The 21,572-nt window shown below is 40.5% G+C and overlaps 1 protein-coding gene across 2 annotated transcripts in view; it reads left to right on the top strand.

The window, feature by feature from the left end:
• The window catches only part of porb (P450 (cytochrome) oxidoreductase b), a 39,656-nt gene extending 20,815 nt beyond the window's left edge, over nt 1-18,841 (top strand). For both annotated transcript variants that reach the window (XM_017691878.2, XM_017691879.2), the window contains 13 exons: nt 597-725; nt 1,546-1,695; nt 6,037-6,161; nt 6,835-6,924; nt 9,036-9,134; nt 11,349-11,465; nt 12,536-12,654; nt 13,459-13,640; nt 14,198-14,347; nt 14,457-14,724; nt 15,670-15,815; nt 16,300-16,385; nt 17,387-18,841. In XM_017691878.2, coding sequence (XP_017547367.1) covers nt 597-725; nt 1,546-1,695; nt 6,037-6,161; nt 6,835-6,924; nt 9,036-9,134; nt 11,349-11,465; nt 12,536-12,654; nt 13,459-13,640; nt 14,198-14,347; nt 14,457-14,724; nt 15,670-15,815; nt 16,300-16,385; nt 17,387-17,531 — 1,806 coding nt within the window. In that variant the 3' untranslated portion in view covers nt 17,532-18,841. The remainder of the gene's footprint in view (nt 1-596; nt 726-1,545; nt 1,696-6,036; nt 6,162-6,834; nt 6,925-9,035; nt 9,135-11,348; nt 11,466-12,535; nt 12,655-13,458; nt 13,641-14,197; nt 14,348-14,456; nt 14,725-15,669; nt 15,816-16,299; nt 16,386-17,386) is intronic.
• The last annotated feature ends 2,731 nt before the right edge of the window (nt 18,842-21,572 follow it).

Here is a 21,572-nt window from a genome sequence, read left to right as displayed (position 1 = left end):
TTAAAAGCCAGCATTGCTAAGTTGATGGCTGAAGAAGGTGTGATTTGTTAAAATAACTTGTTTTCTTTTTTAAATATAAATTGTAACTCTAACATGTTTTAAAAGCGTAATATCTGTAAACGCTAGGGACACAAAAATGGACATTTCGGGTGAATGACCCTACTATATTAATAAACTAGCCTTTCCTTTTGGCTTAAGTTATCCAGCTTGCTGGGAACTCCTGCTTTGTGAAATACCCCACATGTGTTCTGGTAAACCCATGTTCCGTAGTACAATCAGAGTTTCTGGTTTACGCAGTCGAATGCCCAGCTGTCTTCAATGAACGAGTGAGCATCTGTAATGTCATGAAATGAGATGTTAACCATGAGAATGTGTGAGCTTGCTTGTGCATTTGAGGTTCATGAAGTCGCAGTTTCAGTGTGAATTTGATGAATTCCTTTTGCCAAAGAAATGAGCTACGTAAGCAGCATTGTGCTGGTTGTATTATGGAAGAAATTAAAAATACAGTGAAATTAGAGACATAATGTTAAATTAAACATTACGTTTTCGAGGCTTTAATAAAACAAAACTAACCTTTTACGGTTCATAATCACCAGGGCAAGAACATCGTGGTGTTCTATGGCTCGCAGACGGGCACAGCTGAGGAGTTTGCCAACAGACTCTCCAAAGATGCCCAGCGCTATGGCATGAAAGGCATGGCAGCAGATCCAGAGGAATATGACATGGTAACTTCGCACTGCAACACATTCAGTAGTAAAACTTGTTGATACCCATTTATTTCTAACTAAATTTTATATTATTAGTCCACAAAACTTGTTGTCTGTAGTGATTTTTGTATAATGCCTTGGATTGATATCTCAGTGTCCATTTGAGTTTTTTTTAGCTTGAATGTTATTTTTATGCTTCTGTTTACAAGCCAGACTAAATAAATAAAATAAATAACCAGAGTTTGTCTATTTATTTATCTGTCTACTTATTATATAGCAACTTTTTGAGTTGCCTGAAAGGTTGAAGCATGTTATCTTATAGTGTGTAAATTACCTTGTAATTTTGTTTTATTTTTGCATGACAAGTGACCAGGTGACTGACTTTAATCTAATAAATTTGGGTGATAAAATTGACTTTTATTTTTCATTTTAGTCGTTTTATCTAGATTTGCGTTTAGGCAAGCTCAGAGACCATATGGAATTTTACACATGGACATTAATGGGTTAATGATATTGCATCTGCCCACTAAAACTGGTCAGTCTAAGCTCATCCAAGTCAGTCAGATCTTTATGCTGCTATGCTCTTGTTAAGTCTGTTAAAATGAATTAACATGGTTTCACGTACTGGTGTGATTTTACGTCGCTTGCAGAGATGAAACTTTCTCTGATGTTGCTCTTATAGTTTAAAACAAGTTCATGTTGTTTTGAAGGTGAATAATTCCTTGCTGATGGGTTACTGTGTTGATATCAATATTATGAAGCATATACAGATTTTAACTATAGAATTTTGTCTTTTGACCTTTTTTCTTTCTTACTTTCTTTCTTTTTAATTTTTAAGAGTGAACTTTCTCGCTTGAAAGAGATCGACAACTCCTTGGCTATTTTCTGCATGGCCACTTATGGGGAAGGAGATCCTACAGATAATGCCCAGGATTTCTATGACTGGTTACAGGAGGGTGACGCTGACCTGGACGGACTCAATTACACGGCAGGTTTCTCCAATTGCATCTTCACGCGTTCTCAGTACTGTTCATTTTCACCCTCTGTTTATGTGATTATCCTGTTTGAATAGGATGTTAATAGTAAGTCTGTCCCACTTCGCTGCAGTAGCAGCCTCTACTCTTCTGGCTTTTAATATATGGTGGAACATTGCTGTGAGGATTTGATTGAGCATTAGTGAGTTCAGGTACTGATGTTGGATGCTCTGGATCACTCCAACCCATCCCAAAGGTACTGGATGGAGCTCCATCACTCCAGAGAACACAGCTCGACTGCTCCACAGCCCAGTGCTGGGTGGCTTTATAGGGATTAGTAGCTAAATGTTGATGACCAAATGACGAAGTAGATTACTTACCTTACTAAATATACGTGAGCAGAATTAAAAGGGTGTTGTGAGAATATTCTAGAAGGCATGAATTCCTCAAAAGTTTACTTTATTATATTTAACAGAGTAAATGTAATTAGTAAACACCCACCTTTTCTAATGAAATGGGGTGTCTGGGTACTTTGGGACAATATTGTATTCTTCTTTTTTTTTTTTTTAAGCCCCAGCTGCGTCTTGTTGTTAAGCTTTCCATTTATACACTTTTGGAAAGCCTGAATCACTTGGGACGTTGTAAACAGGCCAGTCGTTCAGGATTTGTCCAGAACTTCCCCAGGGGCTCTCAGTAACCTTGTGTTTTCCCACTGAAACACACCAGTGCACATTGATTTGGCAGTGGCACCATGAGTGTCATCAGGTTGTAATTCAGTGCTGAGTAATGCTTCAGCGACTTAGCTTGCAGTTTGCACAATGTGACAGGAAACCATTTGCTGCGTTTAGCACCCTTGTAGTATTCCTGTATGTGGTAAAAACCTTGGTGACTAAGCACAGTGACTAAGAGTGGAGAACTTTTGGCAAATATGTGGATCTTCACTGATTCTAATCTGATATTGTATTGGTTGCATTATGAAGGGGGAAAAATTAAGCGAATATAGTGTTTTACTACGTTTGAGTTGAAAACTTTTCATAAATGTAAACCGTAACTAATTTACTATAAAATGAAATGTTGTTTGTAGAAATTCAGAAAAAAGCCGCGTCAGTCTCGACTGCATATGTGGACATATTTCTATATTGAGCTCTATTTACACAAAGTTAGGTTAGTTCATCATTTATGTTGAACAGACTCTCCCAAAGTTTTACGCTGCTGCACTGACGTTGAACCGCGTGCTGCACTGGGTCGGTATGACCAACAGGTCAAAACCAGCTCTAAACAAAATGACCGCTGGGCCCTGATTGGTGCTCTGGCTTTGCGCTTCTTTCGTTTTGACATGTTACGTTTTTATACGCACAGAAACCAAAAGGAACGACAGATTTCTCAAAATGTAGGAGGAAGAAGTCGGATATTAGACTCTGAAATGTAGTGGAGTGAAAGGAAAAAGTCGCCCAAAATGGAAAAACTTAAAGTACAGATACACAAAAAACTACTTAAGTACAGTAACGGATTACATTTACTCAGTTACTGTCCTCCACTGCTTTTAACTGTATAAATCATAGCATTGTTTGTGTGGCAAGCGCTGTGATATCCAACCTCTGCAAACACTGAGCAAACCTCTAGTCCTGACGGAACGAAACAGTGCTGTCGCTTGGATTATGACAGAAATACCTTTTAAATATTCAGTTAGTCAAACAATGGGCTTTATACACCACCTTGGGTGTCAGTTTATTGTTGGGCTGAAAGATTAGTTGTTTTTCATTTCAAAATCTCAATTTAAGAAGGTGCAATTTTCAAATTGCAAGAGCTGCATATTTTTAGAAATTATAGTCTGCATTATTAGCAGCGTTGTCTTTAAGTTAGGAAATGTTACCTAATAACACAGCTTGTGAACTGCGTATAGAGTTAGAATAATCAGAGGCAACCAAACCTTTATGATGACATCACGAGCACAACTTACTAGCAGTCTGGTGTGCTACATTTAGGGCTTCAAGCCTGGAAAACAGGCCTGGATCTTGATTTATATAAAATAATAGCAGTTTAAATTGCAGTTGCAATATTAGTCCTTCAGTTATTTAGTTTATTGATACTATTTTCAAACCAAAAAATACTGGGATGTTGTACTGTGATTTCTTCCTCCCGCAGTGACTCAGCACAGTACAGTCATGTGGGGAACTTGTGTTTTTTTTTCTATTTAGTGACTTAGTAATAGTTTTTGCTGATGCATGAGCGAGCAGGCATGAGAACTAAAGCTCAGCAGCCCTGTGAAGCAGCAGCATGTGAAAGGCAAGATGAGTACAGCAGGTCCCAGTACCCTTGCTTGCCGTTGGCCTGCTGCCAGATGACACATCAGGTTCTCGGAGCATTTATGCCACCGGTGTTGACAAAGGTTACAGTGTGTCGCAGGCATAAATGCTGTAATAAAGCAGCTGCTGCTTTTGTCCTGTCTTGTGTTCTGCCCGGATGCCGCTCTACGTGGCGTGTCGGATGAAAGTGTGCGCCAGAATGCATTAGCATTCGGAGATGAGCAGTGCGCATTGAAGTGGGACTACAAAGGGCTTTGGCTGGGTAGCTGGCCAGGTAGCTGGCCTCGCTCGTGCGCCGCCCCTTTCTGATGCCTCAGCGGAGAATTTAACTTAAACAGCCCTTGAGCTTGAATAACACAACTGAGAGATCCTCTTGGCCGCTTTTCCTTCATGCCTTTTTCCTCCGTATTGTCCATCTGCTTTAGACCGGAAAGAGATCATTGATCAAGCTTAATCGGAGTTGATGGAATCCATGAAACCTGTCAGGTTGTTTTGGTTGGTTTGCAACGTCACACCCAGTGCTGATATAACGTCTGTCAGTATAATTACTGTTCACTGTGTTGTATTTAGATGTAGCGTTTTCTCTGTGCACTTGTTAAGCCTATGGCCATGTTCCACTATCTAATTTGTTAGAAAACAGGAAGGAAACTACATTTTTTATTTGTTGTTTTTGTTTTATGTGTCAATTATTGTACGCAGTGCAGCTCGTATGTGTTTTAATGGAAATGAAAGAATGAAGTACTGATGAAATATTTGTTTGTAATCCATGGTATTTAAATAAATAAATGAACTATATAGTTTATTTCACTTTGTGCTCTTCACTCATGGTATCTAGGACAGTTAACTGCAATGTAAGGTATTTACTGACAGCTTCAGATGCTTTTAAATCGGAAAAAGTAATAGCTTTATTTCTGGGAATGCAGTTTGCATCTGGTTAATGTTTACAGTGCAAGATTCCCTTTGTCATTTTATGAGAAGAACGCAGAATAAAACAGTTGGGTTTTATCAACTAGTTGTGCGTTTCTTAGTGCTGTTATTGACTGTTTTAAACATTTTATGCTGATTCCCACACGGCCGTTTTCTGAGAACTGTCTATTTAGACTTCAAGGTTGACCATGTAGCCATATGTGAAGCCGTATGTGAAGCGTAGTTTCACCAAAAAATAATAATAACCCACATTTTTTGATGACACCAGACCAGTTTGGGTTTATTCATTCAGTCTGTAGTTTTGCAGAACTGCTTAGTTAACATTGCTCAATAGGGTTGCATGCTTTCACTTCCTAACTGTCCAATGCAAATCTGACGTAATAGACCAGGGGTGAGGAATGTCTGTCCGGCGGGACCGGATTCATGTTCGTTTTCCTGCTTAAACATACTGAGCTGAATCAGGCCCATAATTACCAGGTGAAGTTGGTATAAAAATGGAGAAACTCTGCTGGACACTGGCCTTCAGTTCGCCGCTCCTGCTCTAGACTCTCCTCTGAAGAGTTGCATTAATGAGTAATGAATATGAACAATTCCCATTTAGTTATTGATGGTACAGTCAACCCTGTGATCCCAATATATGTTTCATATCTATTCAAATGTGTGAAATGTGGTGCTGGCCATCTTCACGTAATCTTGTCAGAATGCTTTTAGGAACCGTTATGATTTACAGAATTCTTAAATAAATTTAATGCATTTGTGTCTTGAAGATGTGCTTTTATATTTAATGTTTCCATATTTTTTTTTAATTTATTAAAGCATCAAACATACAAACGTGTGGCCCAGAAAATATTTTAGACTGGGTTTGTTGGCGAAAAAGAAACATGAAGCAAAACTTTGTCTTAGAATACCCCAATGTAATGTGCTAGCTACAAGCTGATGTGTTGGCCAGGAGATAATGAAGTATAATGCATTACATTATTACCCCTATTTTGCCAGTTAATCAGTAGTAGTTTTTTCATCATCCATATTCAAAGTCATGTAAACCTGATTGCTGGTTAAGGTTAAATCAATGCATAACTGAATTACGTATGTGAATTAAATCAAACCGCGTTCTCCTTGTAGGTGTTCTCACTTGGCAACAAGACGTATGAGCATTACAACGCCATGGGCAAGTATGTGGACAAAAGGCTGTCGGAGCTGGGTGCCAAGAGGATCTTTGACCTTGGCTTGGGAGATGATGATGGCAAGTGAGTACCAAAGGGTTGGAATTCTTTAATCTTAATCTCCACCCTGATAAAAATGATCTGATCAGTGATGAAATGATCTGTTGTTGTCCAAACTCTACACTGCAATTCCCATGTTTTTCCCACCCTGATTATATATCATATGCTGTTTACATTGTGTAAACATTCTGTGACAAATGCACCAACAGCAATGAAATAAACTCTTAATATTAACTTGAGGGTGTTTGTTTTTCTATCCCTTATAAATATTCATTTCAGTCAGAGATGCACTGTGTGCAACTCTTGTAGACACCTGCTCCTCCAGTGAAATGAAGGGTATTAAACATAAGTTTGGCCACCTTTGCTGCAGTACCAGCCTCTACTCTTCTGGGAAGGCTGTACACTAGATGTTGATCGTTGCTGTGAGGATTTGATTGAGCATTAGTGAGGTCAGGTAGTGATGTTGGATGATCAGTTCTGGATTATAAATCATCCCAAAGGTATTGGATGGAGCTCCATCACTCCCGAGAACACAGTTCCACTGCTCTACAGCCCGATGCCTGGGGGCTTTATACCCCTGTATTCCATGTTTTTCAGTGATTATACAAGCTGTGTGTGCGCAGTTAGTGCAGCTTAAAGTAACTGACTTCACTCGTTAGAATCCTAAAAGCATTTTTATTTCTCTCTGTCTGTTTAGTCTCGAGGAGGACTTTGTGTCATGGAGAGAGCAGTTCTGGCCAGCTGTATGTGAACACTTCGGAGTCGAAGCGACTGGAGAAGAGTCCAGGTATGACAACCATTTGCCTACAGGGCTGCCCACCGCTCTGGTGCTCACTACTGTCTAGTCTGTGTGCATTCATTAGTGTTTCACTGCACAGATGGGTTAAATGCAGAGGTGAAATTTCCTCGTTAAGGGTCTCTTAATCTTAAGCTTAATATGTGGCCGTTTTTTCAAGCCTGGACAATAGTGTTCAGTGGCAGAGTGTTTTATTCCCCATTGTGTGCTTTGCAGTTTGCAGATCTGTTGCTGTGGTGTTGCCATTATAGGAACAAAAGACAAAGCACCACATAAAAAAATTGTTTATTTTCAGTAAGAAAACGTGTTATTTAGTGCATCAAACAATACAATAAAGACTGAAGCCCATAAGTGGTCAGGACCCACTGACAACCGTCTTTTTCGCAACTTACTATAACGATGAAATCATTACTTTTTCATTTCTCATGTCCAGTTTGTCTTGTTTTCCTCCATGTTTTTGTCTCTGTGTTATACAGGCCATTTCTTTTCTTTTTTGCTGTGATTGTTTCCCTTAAATACCTGCACACCAACTTATTTGTTCTCAGGCCTTTTGTGAACAAAAAGCCTGTATAGCTGTGTAGAGTTCTCTGGTTTAAATTAAACAAAAGTGTAGCTGTGTGTAGGGCAGGCTGAACTGAAGCTTTTTTTCACCCCTCTGTCTTTCAGACTCCCTCTTTCACTGTGTACCACTTGTTGTGCACTCTCCGTCGTTCTCATGTTTTGTCCTTTTCTCTCAGTCAGGGGCTGAATGTGAATTTTAACAGGGATTTTGGAGAACTGAGGATGTCAGCGAGTCCTTAACGCATCTCAGTTTGGTTGAAGTTCTAAGTTCAGGTTGTTTAGGATGCAGAAAGTTGCTGCTATTTTCTTAATTTTCCCAACAAAAAAAAAAAACCTGACCTCAAATCACTGGTACATCTCTGCAGCTTTTAACTGGACTCTGCTGCATGGTGTTGCATGAATTGGTGAATTTATGTCAAATATAATATACTTTTATATGATCACAGGCGTTCATGTTGCAGATTGTGTGTATAATTTAAAATGTACCACAAAATGTGAAACTTTGCTTCCTTTTCATTAAATTTCATTAAGTGTGGATGCTGTTGCTTTTATATAAAATGATAAAATATAATTGTCATGTGGCGACAGCTGGTCACCATAGAACTGCAGCCTGCAGTGCAAACAGTGGGAGTAAGTAAGCACACTGCTATTGGATATTGATCTATTGATTGATTAGATAATAATTGTTAATTAGAATGATTAACAATTCTACTTTGTTTTTTGGTGGGACCTTCTCATATTTTGGGAGCAGTCATGGGCTGGAGGTCAGGGAACCTGCCTTGTGACCTTGAAGGTCACCAGTTCGATCCTCAGAGCCAGCCGTATGTGACTGAAATGCCCTTGAGCAAGGCACCTAACCCCCAACTGCTCCCCGGCATTGTGGATAGGGCTGCTCCCTGCCCCCTAGTGTGTGTGTGTGTGTGTGTGTTCACTAGTGTGTATGTGATGTTTCACTGCATGGATGAGTTAAATGTGGAGGCGAAATTTCCTTGTTGTGGGTCATTTAATCTTAATCTTAGTGTATGGTAGTTTTTCAAGCCTGGACAATAGTGTCCAGTGGCAGAGTGTTGTTTTGTGTGCTTTGCAGTTTGCAGATCTTTTGCATGTTGTTGCCATTATAGGACCAAAACGCAAAGCACGCCCTTTTAAAAAAAATCTAAATATAATTTCCAGTAAGAAAACATTTTTAATGTGCATTAATTAGTGCATCAAATAATGTAATAAAGGCTGAAACCTGTAAATGGTCAGGACCACTGGTGTCTAAATCAGCTATATTGCATTGAAATCCATACAGTTACTGAATAAGACATTTTAGGATGTAATAAGCCTGGGATTTAATGGGATTAAGTCACCTTTGAAGTAACAGTCTTAAAAATTCATTGAATTTAACACGAATGTGTTGGCGTACTCCACACTAGATAAACTAATGGAGTAGTTTGGAAGAACAATCTTTATGAATAGTTGCAAAACCTCTGGTTGTAATAATCCTGAAATGGGCACATGCATGCACTGAGTTCACACGTCGTCTTCTTTCCTCTTAGCATCCGTCAGTACGAGCTGAAAGTCCATGAGGACCTGAATATGAATAAGATCTACACAGGAGAGCTGGGACGCCTGAAGAGCTTCGAGAACCAGAAACCGTACGTATTAATTTATCATCTCTCACGCTCACACGCATCCTGACTGCCAAAACACGTCATCGCAGCGATGTGCCGAGAAGGCGTTTCCTTGCAATTCGGCGCAACATTTAGCACAAAAAAGCAGAAGACAAACAGAAAAGGGGCAGTAAGGGCCAGTAAATTCCATCTGTAAACTGGTGTTGTAGTCAAAACGTGGTCAAAAGGTGGTGAGACTGAGTCAAGGTTAAAATTTAGCTCATTTTGCATTCAGCTTACATGACAGATGCCATAAGACTAAAAGATAATAAATAGGAGGTAAATGACAACAAATGACAACTGAACAAAATGTCAACAATCAGCTCTTTTGGTTCAGCTCTGCTTTCTGACATTGGAAGGAAATGATGATAATATTAAAATAAATTTTTGTACTTTCTGATCTACCTCCATTAGGCTGTATAAAATGATTTGTTTTCATTAATTGGGTACTGGATGAAGAGAGGAGTTACCTTTTTTTATTTTATTTTTTATTTTTTTAATTTTAAGATTTTGAAGTATTTAATGTTGGGCTATATTTTCAGCACAGTGATGTTTGTGTACCACCACAATATTAAAGAGGATTTTAAAAAGAGTAGATCTATATGTTTACACAACGTTTCACTAGACATAATATATTTAGCTGCACATATCAGTCTGTCGCAAGCTGGTTTGACAAGTAGCTGCTTGTGGTAAAGAATGCACTTCACTTTAAATGCCTGTACTCACACAGAAGAAAAGAGGCCATGCGCTCAGCTGGTCTTGAGAAACGTTACGAGTCCTCCTTACCTCAAGACTAAGAGTCAGAGCACAGTTGAGATGGAGACAGAGCAAGACCACACTTGGACTACTGTAACACACCACATAAACTCTACAGCACCTTAAACAATAGTGTGCACTGTAGACGTACGCAAAAAGGAAGCACAGGGCAGCGAACAAGGCCAGTTCTGCTTTAGAAGCAGTGCCTCTTGCAGCAGCTGTGACTGATATTGTCTCGTGCATAAGAAGCAAAACAGGACTAGGGAATTTGTTGTTTTTGAGTCACGGTAACTTGTGAAAATTCCCCCGTATTGTTTGGACACAGCCCCCCTCTGCTTTGATTTTCACTTGCATATACACCACAGTACTTAAGGAAAATGTATTTATATTTTAGTTATAATTTTCATGTCACAGCTAAACCTAAACACACCCTTGGTGTTATCAGCTACGTAACTGAATTTAGACGAATGGCCGAGACTTTCTTGTGAGAGGAACTGGCCGTTTAGTCATCTTTTCTGAGTTGATCAGATGCTATAGAGCAGGGGTTCTCAGCCTTTTCCAACCTAAGGCCCACATACGAACTAACATCAACCTCAAAAGATCAGATCATCTATTTTACTTCAGTCACAGAAACCAAAGTTTGTAGTCATGTTAAAAAAAACATGTTTGCAGAGATAAGAAAAGGAGAAAAAGGAGGTGGAGCTGCAGTCCATCATGTTTTCATTGCGAACACTTTTGTAGCTCCCACATGAGTAACTGTTTGGTCTGGAGACTCAGGCAGATGATACTGACTGCACAGCACTGACGTGCAAATACGGGCGGAGTGTTGATGCACGTCAAAACAGCAAAATAGCAAACTAAAGAAAAAAGTTTGATGGGTCCACACCGAACAAGGTAGCAGTGACACCCTAAGGAACCTCTCCATCTCTGACTAACTCTGCACTGCGAGATCAGACGACACGTTTGGCGAATGGTGTTGGGTTCATTTCTGGCTGATTCCAGGTTGTTTAGCTGTTCTTCTCTCACAGCCGCCGACTGGAAAACTGCACAGTGGTGATGACTTTGGGAATTTCTTGTAAGGAGCTGCCGGCTGTGCAGCGAGTGGGCAGAGATTGTTACTTTGGTCCAGTTTATTTATTTATTACTTAATTGATTTAACTGATGTATAAAAGGAATAGAACGCTCGAGGTTGTGTGTTATCGCCTATAACCACATTATTTCATGATAACACACTCCCTCTACAATCTATAATACAGTGTGCTCACGCAGTGATCTAGTGATTTAAATGCTTTAAAGCGATTGTGTACGTTATTCCTCACTTTCTTTTAGTGTAGTGTTACACCTTTCATATCAACAATGCATTGTTTTACAGATTAAATCTGGTAATTGAGTAATAATAGCCGAAGAAGAGTCTCTCTATTGACGAGTGCTGTCTGTTTTCAGGCCTTTCGATTCTAAGAACCCTTTCCTGGCTCCTGTCACCGTTAACCGCAAACTCAACAAAGGAGGCGACCGGCACCTGATGCACTTGGAACTAGACATCACAGGTTCTAAGATCAGGTTTGTAATCTGAAGCTGCAGCTGTTAAACGTACCCTTTGTGTTAGAATGGGTCTAAAAGTATGCAGTAGCAGCCTCTTCTTGTCTGGGAAGGCTTTACACTAGATGTTGAACATTGCTGTGAGGTTTTGATTGAGCATTAATTAGCTCAGGTACTGATGTTGGATGGTCAGTTCTGGACCACTCCAGCTCATCCCAAAGGCATCGGATCAGTACCAGAATCATTAGTCATTGGACATTGCACATAAGCCTAAGGTTGCCGCTCCTCCAGAGCGTCTGATTGTATTGGTCAGTGCTTTTCTATGGAGATTATACAGGGAGATTCATTTGAAAGAGGCCCCAAATATTCTGCTGTAATTCTTGTTAGGATGAAGCAATCTGAGCTAAAAAATACGCCACATACCTTGATGAATGGGTAATCAATTGCATTACATGTGATGATGGAAGTGATCACCTTTTCTGCCAGACCCTGAAGGGGTACGGGGGTCTGCACCCAGAAGTTGCAAACGGAGGTTAAACGCCCAGCTTGTTCGAAGCTCCATATACTGAGGAGCACAGTGCACACTGTTTCACTGAGATTGCTCCGTCCAAGAGAGAGTTATTACAGAATATTCAGGGCCTACTTTGAGTGAATCTACCTGTACAAGCTGTCAGCAATGGGTGCCTCAAAGTAGCTGAATGACACTCTAGAAGGGCTGTCTAGATACTTTTGTTTATAGTGTGCATAAGGCATAGAACTCGGTCAACAATAAATGTTTAACTGTTTTATTATGACCATGTTAATTAAAACAAGTGTAATAAATATCGATTGTAATATGTGTTGCATTTGCCTTATTGTGTGCTTTTCATTTGGACTAAAGATAAAACAACTGATAACTAATTGCTAAAAATAACATTAAGATGAAAACCAGGAGGGTGATTGCCCGAGAGTGGGCCCTGTTTGTTTTGCTGCATTATGAATTGCTCTGAATGTTTAGATAATGTACTTCTCCTCTATCTTGCACAATGATGGAACCTTATGTTATCTTAATCGGCATAAAGGTTAAGCTGAAATTGTTCTCAAACAACCAGGTATGAATCAGGAGACCACGTAGCTGTATATCCCACCAATGATGCCACCATAGTGAACAGACTGGGAGAAGTCCTTGGCGTGGACCTTGATACCGTTATCTCCCTGAACAACCTCGACGGTATGACCCTGACCTTGAGTAGCTTGCCCAGCTTGGTCTTGTTTCAGAGAGCTTTGACGATGACTTCATTTAGAAAATGCTTTACCATATTGTCTAAGCCTTGGCTCGTTTGACCCATGGACCATATTTGTTAAATGTGTCAGACTTCAATTTGAACCATGTATTTCTACCATGAATAATTGTTTATAATACACTTTTAGCCAAAACCTTCTTAAAACTACCATGTCTGGTTCCTATCACCACCAATGTAAACAAGTCTGACCCTGCTAGTTTCTCTACAACAGTGTTTTTCATCAAACCTCTCTCTATGACTTTATTTATTTATGAAAAGTTTAATTATCTATACAGTTATAACAGTTGGTGGAATTCCCCTTTAAGTACTTAATTATGCAGAAACTTAACTAAATTCAGGCAAATACATAGTCCCTTACTACAGAACTGTACATGACTAGTTTAGCATTGTTTTTATTTTGTTGTATTTTTTGTATAGTTAATGCAGTTAATAGAGCTCTTATGCACCCCTATATTTTTCCCAGTATAACTACTTTCTGTGTGTCAGAATAGAAACCGAAAGCTTTTATGTGCTGTTCTGCTCTTTTTTGGTCCAAAATAAAATGTTAAGCACAAAAAAGAGAACCAAAAGCAAAGCAGTATGGATTCTGTTCCTGACAGAAACAAATGAAATTAAATCGTGAAGAAAATTAGTAAGTGCTAAAGACTAAAAAGTGTGATCAAGCTTCATATCCCTAACCACATTTGCATATGTTGATATGTTCTTGTTTTTCTTTTATTACTGATCTACAGAGGAGTCCAATAAGAAGCACCCGTTCCCGTGTCCAACCACGTACCGCACCGCCCTCACTCATTACCTGGACATCACCAACTCCCCACGTACCAACGTCCTGTATGAGCTAGCCCAGTACGCCTCCGACCCCAAGGACCAGGAGAACATGCGCAAGATGGCTTCATCTTCACCTGAGGGCAAGGCACGTACCACCTTCACCTCCTGCCTTTCAAATGAATGGCCTAAAGTGCCTCTTCACTCTGGGCCTGACTAAGCAAATTCTGCTTGATTTCAGCCTCATAAAACCCAAACACAGCCGTGATAACCAGTATATTCAGGCTCTGATTAATTCTCGTGCACATGAAAGCGGATCCTCAATCTTGAAAGAAGTCAAAGAAGGAAAAAGTCATACTATGTAAAGTGTCAATGTGTGGACGTTGAGCGTTTATGACTGTAAAAAGCAACACTCTCTCCACTAAATGAAGTGAGATATTTTACTTGAATGATGCCACTGAAATTACCAAAAGAAGGGGGCCTGAAAAAGAATCTAAGTGCTCAGAATCTCAGCCCTGATTTGTCCAATTGTGGATGGTCTAAAGTCCTGCTTAAAAATGCCCTGGTTCAGGTTAAGTACGTACAAAGCTTAAGTTGCCATGGTGTTATAGCCTGCCAAAAAGTGATCCTCCATTGTGATCACTGAGCTCTAGAGTTTTGTGATAGCCTACTAGATATTTGTGTTTTCATTTTGTCCCCAAACAGGCACTGTACCAGAGTTGGGTACTAGACTCATGCAGGAACATTTTAGCCATTTTGGAGGACTTGCCATCCTTAAGGCCCCCCATCGACCACCTCTGTGAGCTTCTGCCCCGCCTGCAGGCTCGGTATTACTCCATCGCCTCCTCCTCCAAGGTAAGTCTTTATCTAACTTCTCCCCCCTATTCCGCCACTGCGTACGTGCCACTGGGTGTTGTATCATGCTGTGTCATACTTGCTGCTAAACAGCGCCCTCTTGTGACAGGTGCATCCCAACAGCATCCATATCTGTGCCGTGGTGGTGGAGTACAAGACAAAGACTGGTCGTACCAACAAAGGTGTCGCCACCAACTGGCTGAAGAGCAAAGTGCCCACCGACAACGGGCACAAGGCCACCGTCCCCATGTACATCCGCAAGTCGCAGTTCCGGCTGCCCTTCAAGGCCAGCAATCCTGTCATAATGATCGGCCCAGGAACCGGCATCGCTCCCTTCATGGGCTTCATTCAGGAACGTGCCTGGCTCAGAGAGCAAGGTATAAACTGCATGTGTTTTACACCTGGTCCAAATTAGTCTACAGGAATGTTTAAAGGGACAGGGTTACTATAGTTTAATTTATTTATTTATTTATTTTTAAAGTTTTTATTTTTGAGTTTTTATTTAAGATTTCAGTTTGTTAGTTTTGAAAGTGTGTTAATAGATTTTTGTTCTTATCGTCTGAAGAGGAAGAGCTTCATTATCATTTCAGTATTATGATGAATATACAGAGAGATTTGAAATAGATTAATCTGATTTCATAATGATTTATTTAAATTGATTTATATTGTTAATGGTTTAATTGAGCATAAAGTTTATGTAAGTTTACAAGGTCTCAGTGTGAACCTCCTCCAGCTGTATGGACATCAACACCGCAGTCAAACTCATCCCATACTGGATTGAGCATGTCGGGTGTCGCTGCACTCACAGGTCTTTCAGTGCGATTTCAGAGATCATCCAGTGTTGTGGACCAACGCTGAACACTCTGAGCTGTTGGAGCTTCATTGATGACGAAAATCACACTGCACAGTTATGGCGGATTCACTCTTATTGAAGTGGAGAACGCAGAACGCTCTGCTCAGGGGTCTCATCTCCTCTCAGATTGAAGGGAGTCGTCTTACACTGACAGTCAGAAACTCTATGACCCCCCTCTTACAATTGCGTTGTGATTGGTTCCTAGACGCCTCACGGTTGTAAAAATATGGCGCTTTGAAATCAGATTAATCTCTTTGAAACGTCTTGTATTGTCAAAAATTCCAGATTGGACTGTCACTTCCTTCAGATGATTTTTACTGTTAAATTAGCACTACAGTAGACTGTATTCAGCTAATTTTACTGTGTGAACGCTTGTTCTGCTCAGTTTGTCACACTGCTCTTTTTTTTTTAATTTAGTAGATGTGATTTTTGTGGTGTCATTAGCTTGTTCCCTTTTCTCCCCGCTCAGGTAAAGAAGTGGGAGAGACTGTGCTGTACTTTGGCTGCCGTCACAAGAATGAAGACTTCCTGTACCAGGAGGAGCTGGAAGCGTTTGAGAAGGAAGGAGTGCTGACTCGGCTTAACGTGGCCTTCTCCAGGGACCAGGAGCACAAGGTACTTTTCCCGCATTGCTGAACTTCTGTACAGAATCAGCTTAAGCTAGTCATTATAGTAAGTCGAATACACTCACTGTCCATTTTACAAACACTTATCATGTCATTCCGCTCACTGGTCACTTTAGAAACACCTATCTTGTGCTTCTGCTCACTCACCACCTTGAGCTCCATCTCACTCATAGGTCCAGTATATAGATGAAATAAATGTATGGATACATCTTTATGAATATCCCTCCATGTCCGTGTCACTGCTAGGTTGAGAGTGGCCTGCCACCCAAAAATATCTAGCCAAGAGAGGCTTTGTGGTCAGAAACTGACCATTTGATGAAGGGCTAGAGGATGGACAACACCAACTGTACATCTACAGATGGACTACACCAGCACTAACTGTACATTAGAAGGATTTTTAATAAAGCGACCAGTGAGCGTATATAAAGGGAATGTATGATTTTCTCATCCGTCCCATGTTTCAATACTTGTAGGTGTATGTTCAGCATCAACTGAAGAATAATAAGGAGGCCGTTTGGAGGCAGATCCACACAGACAATGCACACATCTACATCTGCGGGTAAGTGACCATGAAAAGTTTAGACATGTTGCCACAGGGGTGGAGCGATATGTAAACAGTTGCCCTGGTCAGTAGAGCAACCAAGCCATTAAATCTTGGGGCCAAAATTAAACATTTGTTACCACAATAATGGAAACATGTTTATCTTGCATACATTAACAAGCATGCTTCACACCAGTGAGGTGTTGCTTTGAAAAAGGAAATATTTCTGTCGAACTTTACATTAATAAGAAAATGGACTGTTTTGGTGACCATTATGGTGACCTGTTCAGCCCTGATGTCCTCTGATATGGGTTATGTTATTAGGTCCTGTTTAGCTACTGCAGTGATAGCTCTCAGTGTAACGTGTAACACCCAGTTTATTTAAAGGGGATTTCCACTGATTATTCCAAATTTGTGCATAATTCATTCATTTCTTTATCATTCAGAGTGGTTTGGTGTGAAATAGTTGATTGTAGAGACTGAACCTATACATTTTCTGAGTTCTTATATGGCATGTTGATGGAAAAATACTGATAAATCTGGAAAAATCTATTTTAAAAAATGGATAAAACTATTTTGCCTGGCAGTGTCCTGCGTGGCCCCCTCCACCAAGAATGGATCCTTGCAAAACTAGCTCAAAACAGTGTCTCAGACATCAGGCACTGAATTCATAACCATTTCATGCAGGAACTTTCTGTGAGGGAGCTTTTAGAGGTGGACGTCTGGTTCCTATCACCACCACTGTGAACATTTCTGTTAGTTTCTCGAAAACAGCATTTCACACCAAACCACTCTAAGTGACTCATTACCACTTAATTGTGCAGAAATTTCGAAAAATCTGTGGAATTTCCCTTTTTACATCTTGTATTAGTTAAGATCTTGTTTTATAGAGTGATGTTGACAAACGTCAGCCAATAAAATGGCACATATGATGCCAGGTGGAGCAGCTTGGAAGGAAGGGACCAAAAGCTGCCTGAACTTTTTACTTAACCAAACCTTAAAATGACCTCTTCTACCAGGGACGCGCGAAACATGGCAAGGGACGTTCAGACCACCTTCTATGAGATCGCAGAGGAGCTGGGCGGCATGATGCACACCCAAGCCGTGGACTACATAAAGAAACTGATGACCAAGGGACGCTACTCGCAAGACGTCTGGAGTTAAACTCCCCCCATTCTTCAAATTTATTTTTTTTTAATTGGTCGTGTTTCAAAGGAACTGTGTATGTAATCTTTTTAGAGTAGTTAATGGGGGAGGGGGGGGACACGGACACACGGACGTTTAGCTCACTCACTGTAGTTTCAAGTTGGTGCTTAAGTTCTGGCAGTTGCCTCAACGAACGCTTTCATTGTACATAGATACAGCAAGTCTTAGTGTGAGGCATTAAGAACGTGGACCAAAATACTGAACTGTCATATAGTGTGATGGGCTCTTCATGATTTACTGCCTTACAGAATGTTCATAAAAGGCAGTGAGGGGCTTATTATGGTTTTATGTTGAATGTTTTTATGCGGGACCATAAACTCAATACTCTAATTATGTAATAGGGTTACTGAACATAGCCTTACACTTTATGCATAGAACTTGGCTTTATAATTGCAATCATGTACAATGCAAATCTGCGGTAGCCACCAACGACTCTTCAGGCCCTATTGGGGTGAAACTGGCTGTGATGACTGCCTTTAGTATCTCAGAGACACTGATTAAATGTAGGCCCGTATAGTTATCGCTATGCACTTGATGCCATTTGTACTGTAGCCTGCTGTGCTTCACTACATCTGTAGGAATCAATACAGGACATCAATTAACGTTGAATAATTTTATCTTTTACTTTTTTTTTAAAAATCTTAACATTTCAGTTTTCACGTGAGCTCATACATGTGCAGCAAAATAACTTAAGGGTGATGCATGCTGGCACACCCTATAGGACATTGTGACGGTTGTCATTTCATTTTTTTATTTTCAGCTTTAAAGCTCCATTGATTAGGACATTACACACTGTTTCTCTGCCATATTTACCTTTTTAGTGCTCTGTTTCAGTTTTGTAGCATTGCATTCTGAAGGAAGGATGTTTTAATTCTGTTTTTACTTGGGTCCGGTTTGTTCCTTCTCAACATTTTTCAGAGTAATCGTCCTTGTAGTCGAGCTCATAGACACATCATGGCCATATGTGGGTCTCCTTTGTACACCACTTGCGGAATATAAGGGACTGTTGGCCTTGAGAACTATCTATTTACTAGTCAACTTGTGCCTTATTGAAAAAGTAGCCTGCCTTCTTGTTATTAATGGAATCTGCAGTTCAGCATCTCTGATAATGAAAGCATTATTTTGGAAGAGAATATGTAAATTAGTACTGTTGCTGTTACTTATTTTGCCAGCATCATACAGTTTTATATGCAATGAATTTTTCCTATATTACTACTGTCTAGGCATGTCTCTTAAATTAATAAAATTGAAATTCAGATTTAATTTTACACCGTGTCAGGTCCTTGTTTGGTTAAAAAAAATCCATTTCATTTTTACCATTTCTTGTCCAACAGCTATACACATGAATTAGTTGTATAATATTATATAAAGGCTTTCACATTCACATATGTTTTTGTTCCATATATCAACTATATAGACTAATTCTAACAGTTTATTATTGTGAAATGAATGAAGATGATTGTCGTTCCCATGCCTTACTAGGTTGTGGGCGTGTGTTAGGATCTCCTACCCACACATTACTTTTATGTATAGAGGATGTCACCAGCGGGGCTGCGTAGGTCCTGTATAGAACCATATATAACACGTCCTCCATCAATCCAAAGAACGCTTTAATTTCATATCAAGCATGGACAGGGTTCTATGTCACCAGCAGTGCTCGGTACTTTAGAGTAAATATGACTTTACACCATCTAGAAAATAAGGACTATTTGAATTCTTCACGTAAATGCTGCTTGCTGCAGAGCCCCGCTGGCGACATTCTGTAGTCTTCTTCTCCTTCTTTCGGCTGCTCCCTCAGCTCCCTGCCACAGTGGATCATCTGCCTCCATCTTGCCCTATCCATTGCCTCCTCTACTTTCACACCAACCATCTCCATGTCCACCTTCACTACATCCATAAACCTTCTCTGAGGTCTACCTCTTCTCCTTCTACCCAGCAGCTCCATCTCCAACATTCTTTGCCCAATATCTCCACTATTCCTCCTCAATACATGTCCAAACCATCTCAACCTGGCCTCTCTGGCTTTATCTCCAAACTGCTCCACCTTCACCGTCCCTCTGATCTGCTCATTTCTAATCTTGTCCAGCCTCGTCACTCCCAACGAAAATCTCAGCATCTTCATCTCCGCCACCTCCAGCTCAGCCTCCTGTCTTTTAGACAGAGCCACAGTCTCCAAACCAAACATCATAGCAGGACCACTACTGTCTTGTAAACCTTCCCTTTCACTCTTGCTGCTTTTCTGTCACATCAAGCAAGCAAAATTTATTTATATAGCGCTTTTTACAACAGGTGTTGTCACAAAGCAGCTTTACAGAACAATCAGTGTTAGAGAGAAGAGAAAAGAGAAGAAAAGAAAATCCGGGTCCGAGCCCCCATGAGCGTCGCCAGCGGCGACAGTGGCAAGGAAAAACTCCCTAAAAGAGGAAGAAACCTTGAGAGGAACCAAGACTCAGAAGGGGAACCCATCCTCCTACGGTCGACACCAGATAGCAAACATTAGTATGAAGTTTTATAGTAAAGTGGGAAAGAGAAGATCTGAGGGTGAGGACTGCACAGCGCTGTACAGCAAGAAGTTCAGTGGTGGTCAAGCCGGTCCAGAAGGCTGGTGAGCAGCGGCACCAATCAAGGCAGAAGAGGCAACAGCATCAGACGCACAGGATGGGCAGCTGATCAGCTCGGCAGAGAAAGGAAAGAAAAAAACAGAGTTAGTACTGTAAAGAGTGGCTGACCACAGATTACAGTAAAACAGAGCAGTAGAGACTCCAGCAGGTCCAGACCTGACAGGGAAGACTAATCACCAAAGGTTCGACTGTACAAGTAAGTTTTTAGCCTAGACTTAAAGACTGAGGCTGAGTCTGATGGAGCTTTATTAGTTCTAGGTACCAGTAGTGAACAGCACCTTGTGATCTAAGTAGGCGTGATGGTTCATAGTGGGAGAGGAGCTCACTCAGGTACTGAGGGCCGAGTCCGTTTAGAGCTTTATAGGTCAGTAATAGGATTTTATAATCAATGCGAAATTTGACTGGTAACCAGTGCAGGGCTGATAAAACTGGACTAATATGGTCAAACTTTCTGGTTCTTGTGAGGACTCTGGCTGCAGCGTTCTGGACCAGCTGAAGCTTGTTAAGGCTTTTGCTGGGACATCCAGACAGCAGGGCATTACAATATTTATGCCGGAAATTTATGCCGTGTTTACTGATAATGGTGCCTAATAGTAGCATATATATTGTGAATAATATAGGTCCTAAAACAGAGCCTTGTGGAACACCATACATTACTTTTGTAAGAACAGATGATTCACCCTTTACATTAACAAACTGATAGCGATCAGTGAGGTAGGACCTGAACCAGGAAAGAGCTGTTCCTGTTACCCCTACAAGGTTTTCTAGTCTATCTAGTAGGATAGAGTGGTCTATTGTGTCAAATGCTGCACTAAGGTCAAGGAGGACTAGCAAAGACACATTTCCTTGGTCTGTGAATAATAAAAGATCATTTATCATTTTTAATTATCAGCGCTGACATCAGCGTCTCCACCCATTCCATCCTGCCTGCACCCACTTCTTCACCTCTTTTCTACACTGTCCATTGCTCTGGATGGTTGACCCAAGATATTTGAAGTCATCCTCCTTTACGACTTCTACTCCTTGCATCTTCATGGCAACGTTCTGTAGAAATAAAAATAATAGTAAGCCACGCATTAGGATCTCGTTCCCATGCGTTAATAAGGCGTGGCCACGCATTATTTTTATCTCTACAGGACGTCGCCAGCGGGGCTCCATAGCTTGCTGTTTCTGGGAGAGCCCTCTGTTTTCACGCATGCGCAGACTGAGGAAAAAGTCAGAGTGAGAGCTCACATGCAATGAGAAAAAAAAACAGCTCGAATCCAGCTCTCTTTATCGGATTTCTTTATCAGATTTCTTTATCAGATTTCTTTATCAGATTTCTAGGAATTAATTCGATCTAACGAATTAGAGTATGCCGTTTACACGACCGCTTGTA

Source organism: Pygocentrus nattereri, chromosome 19, assembly GCF_015220715.1.
Source record: "Pygocentrus nattereri isolate fPygNat1 chromosome 19, fPygNat1.pri, whole genome shotgun sequence".
NCBI classification, from domain to species: Eukaryota; Metazoa; Chordata; class Actinopteri; order Characiformes; family Serrasalmidae; genus Pygocentrus; species Pygocentrus nattereri.
The sequence above is the reverse complement of the archived record's forward strand: the minus strand, read 5'-3'. Positions and strand labels throughout refer to the sequence as shown.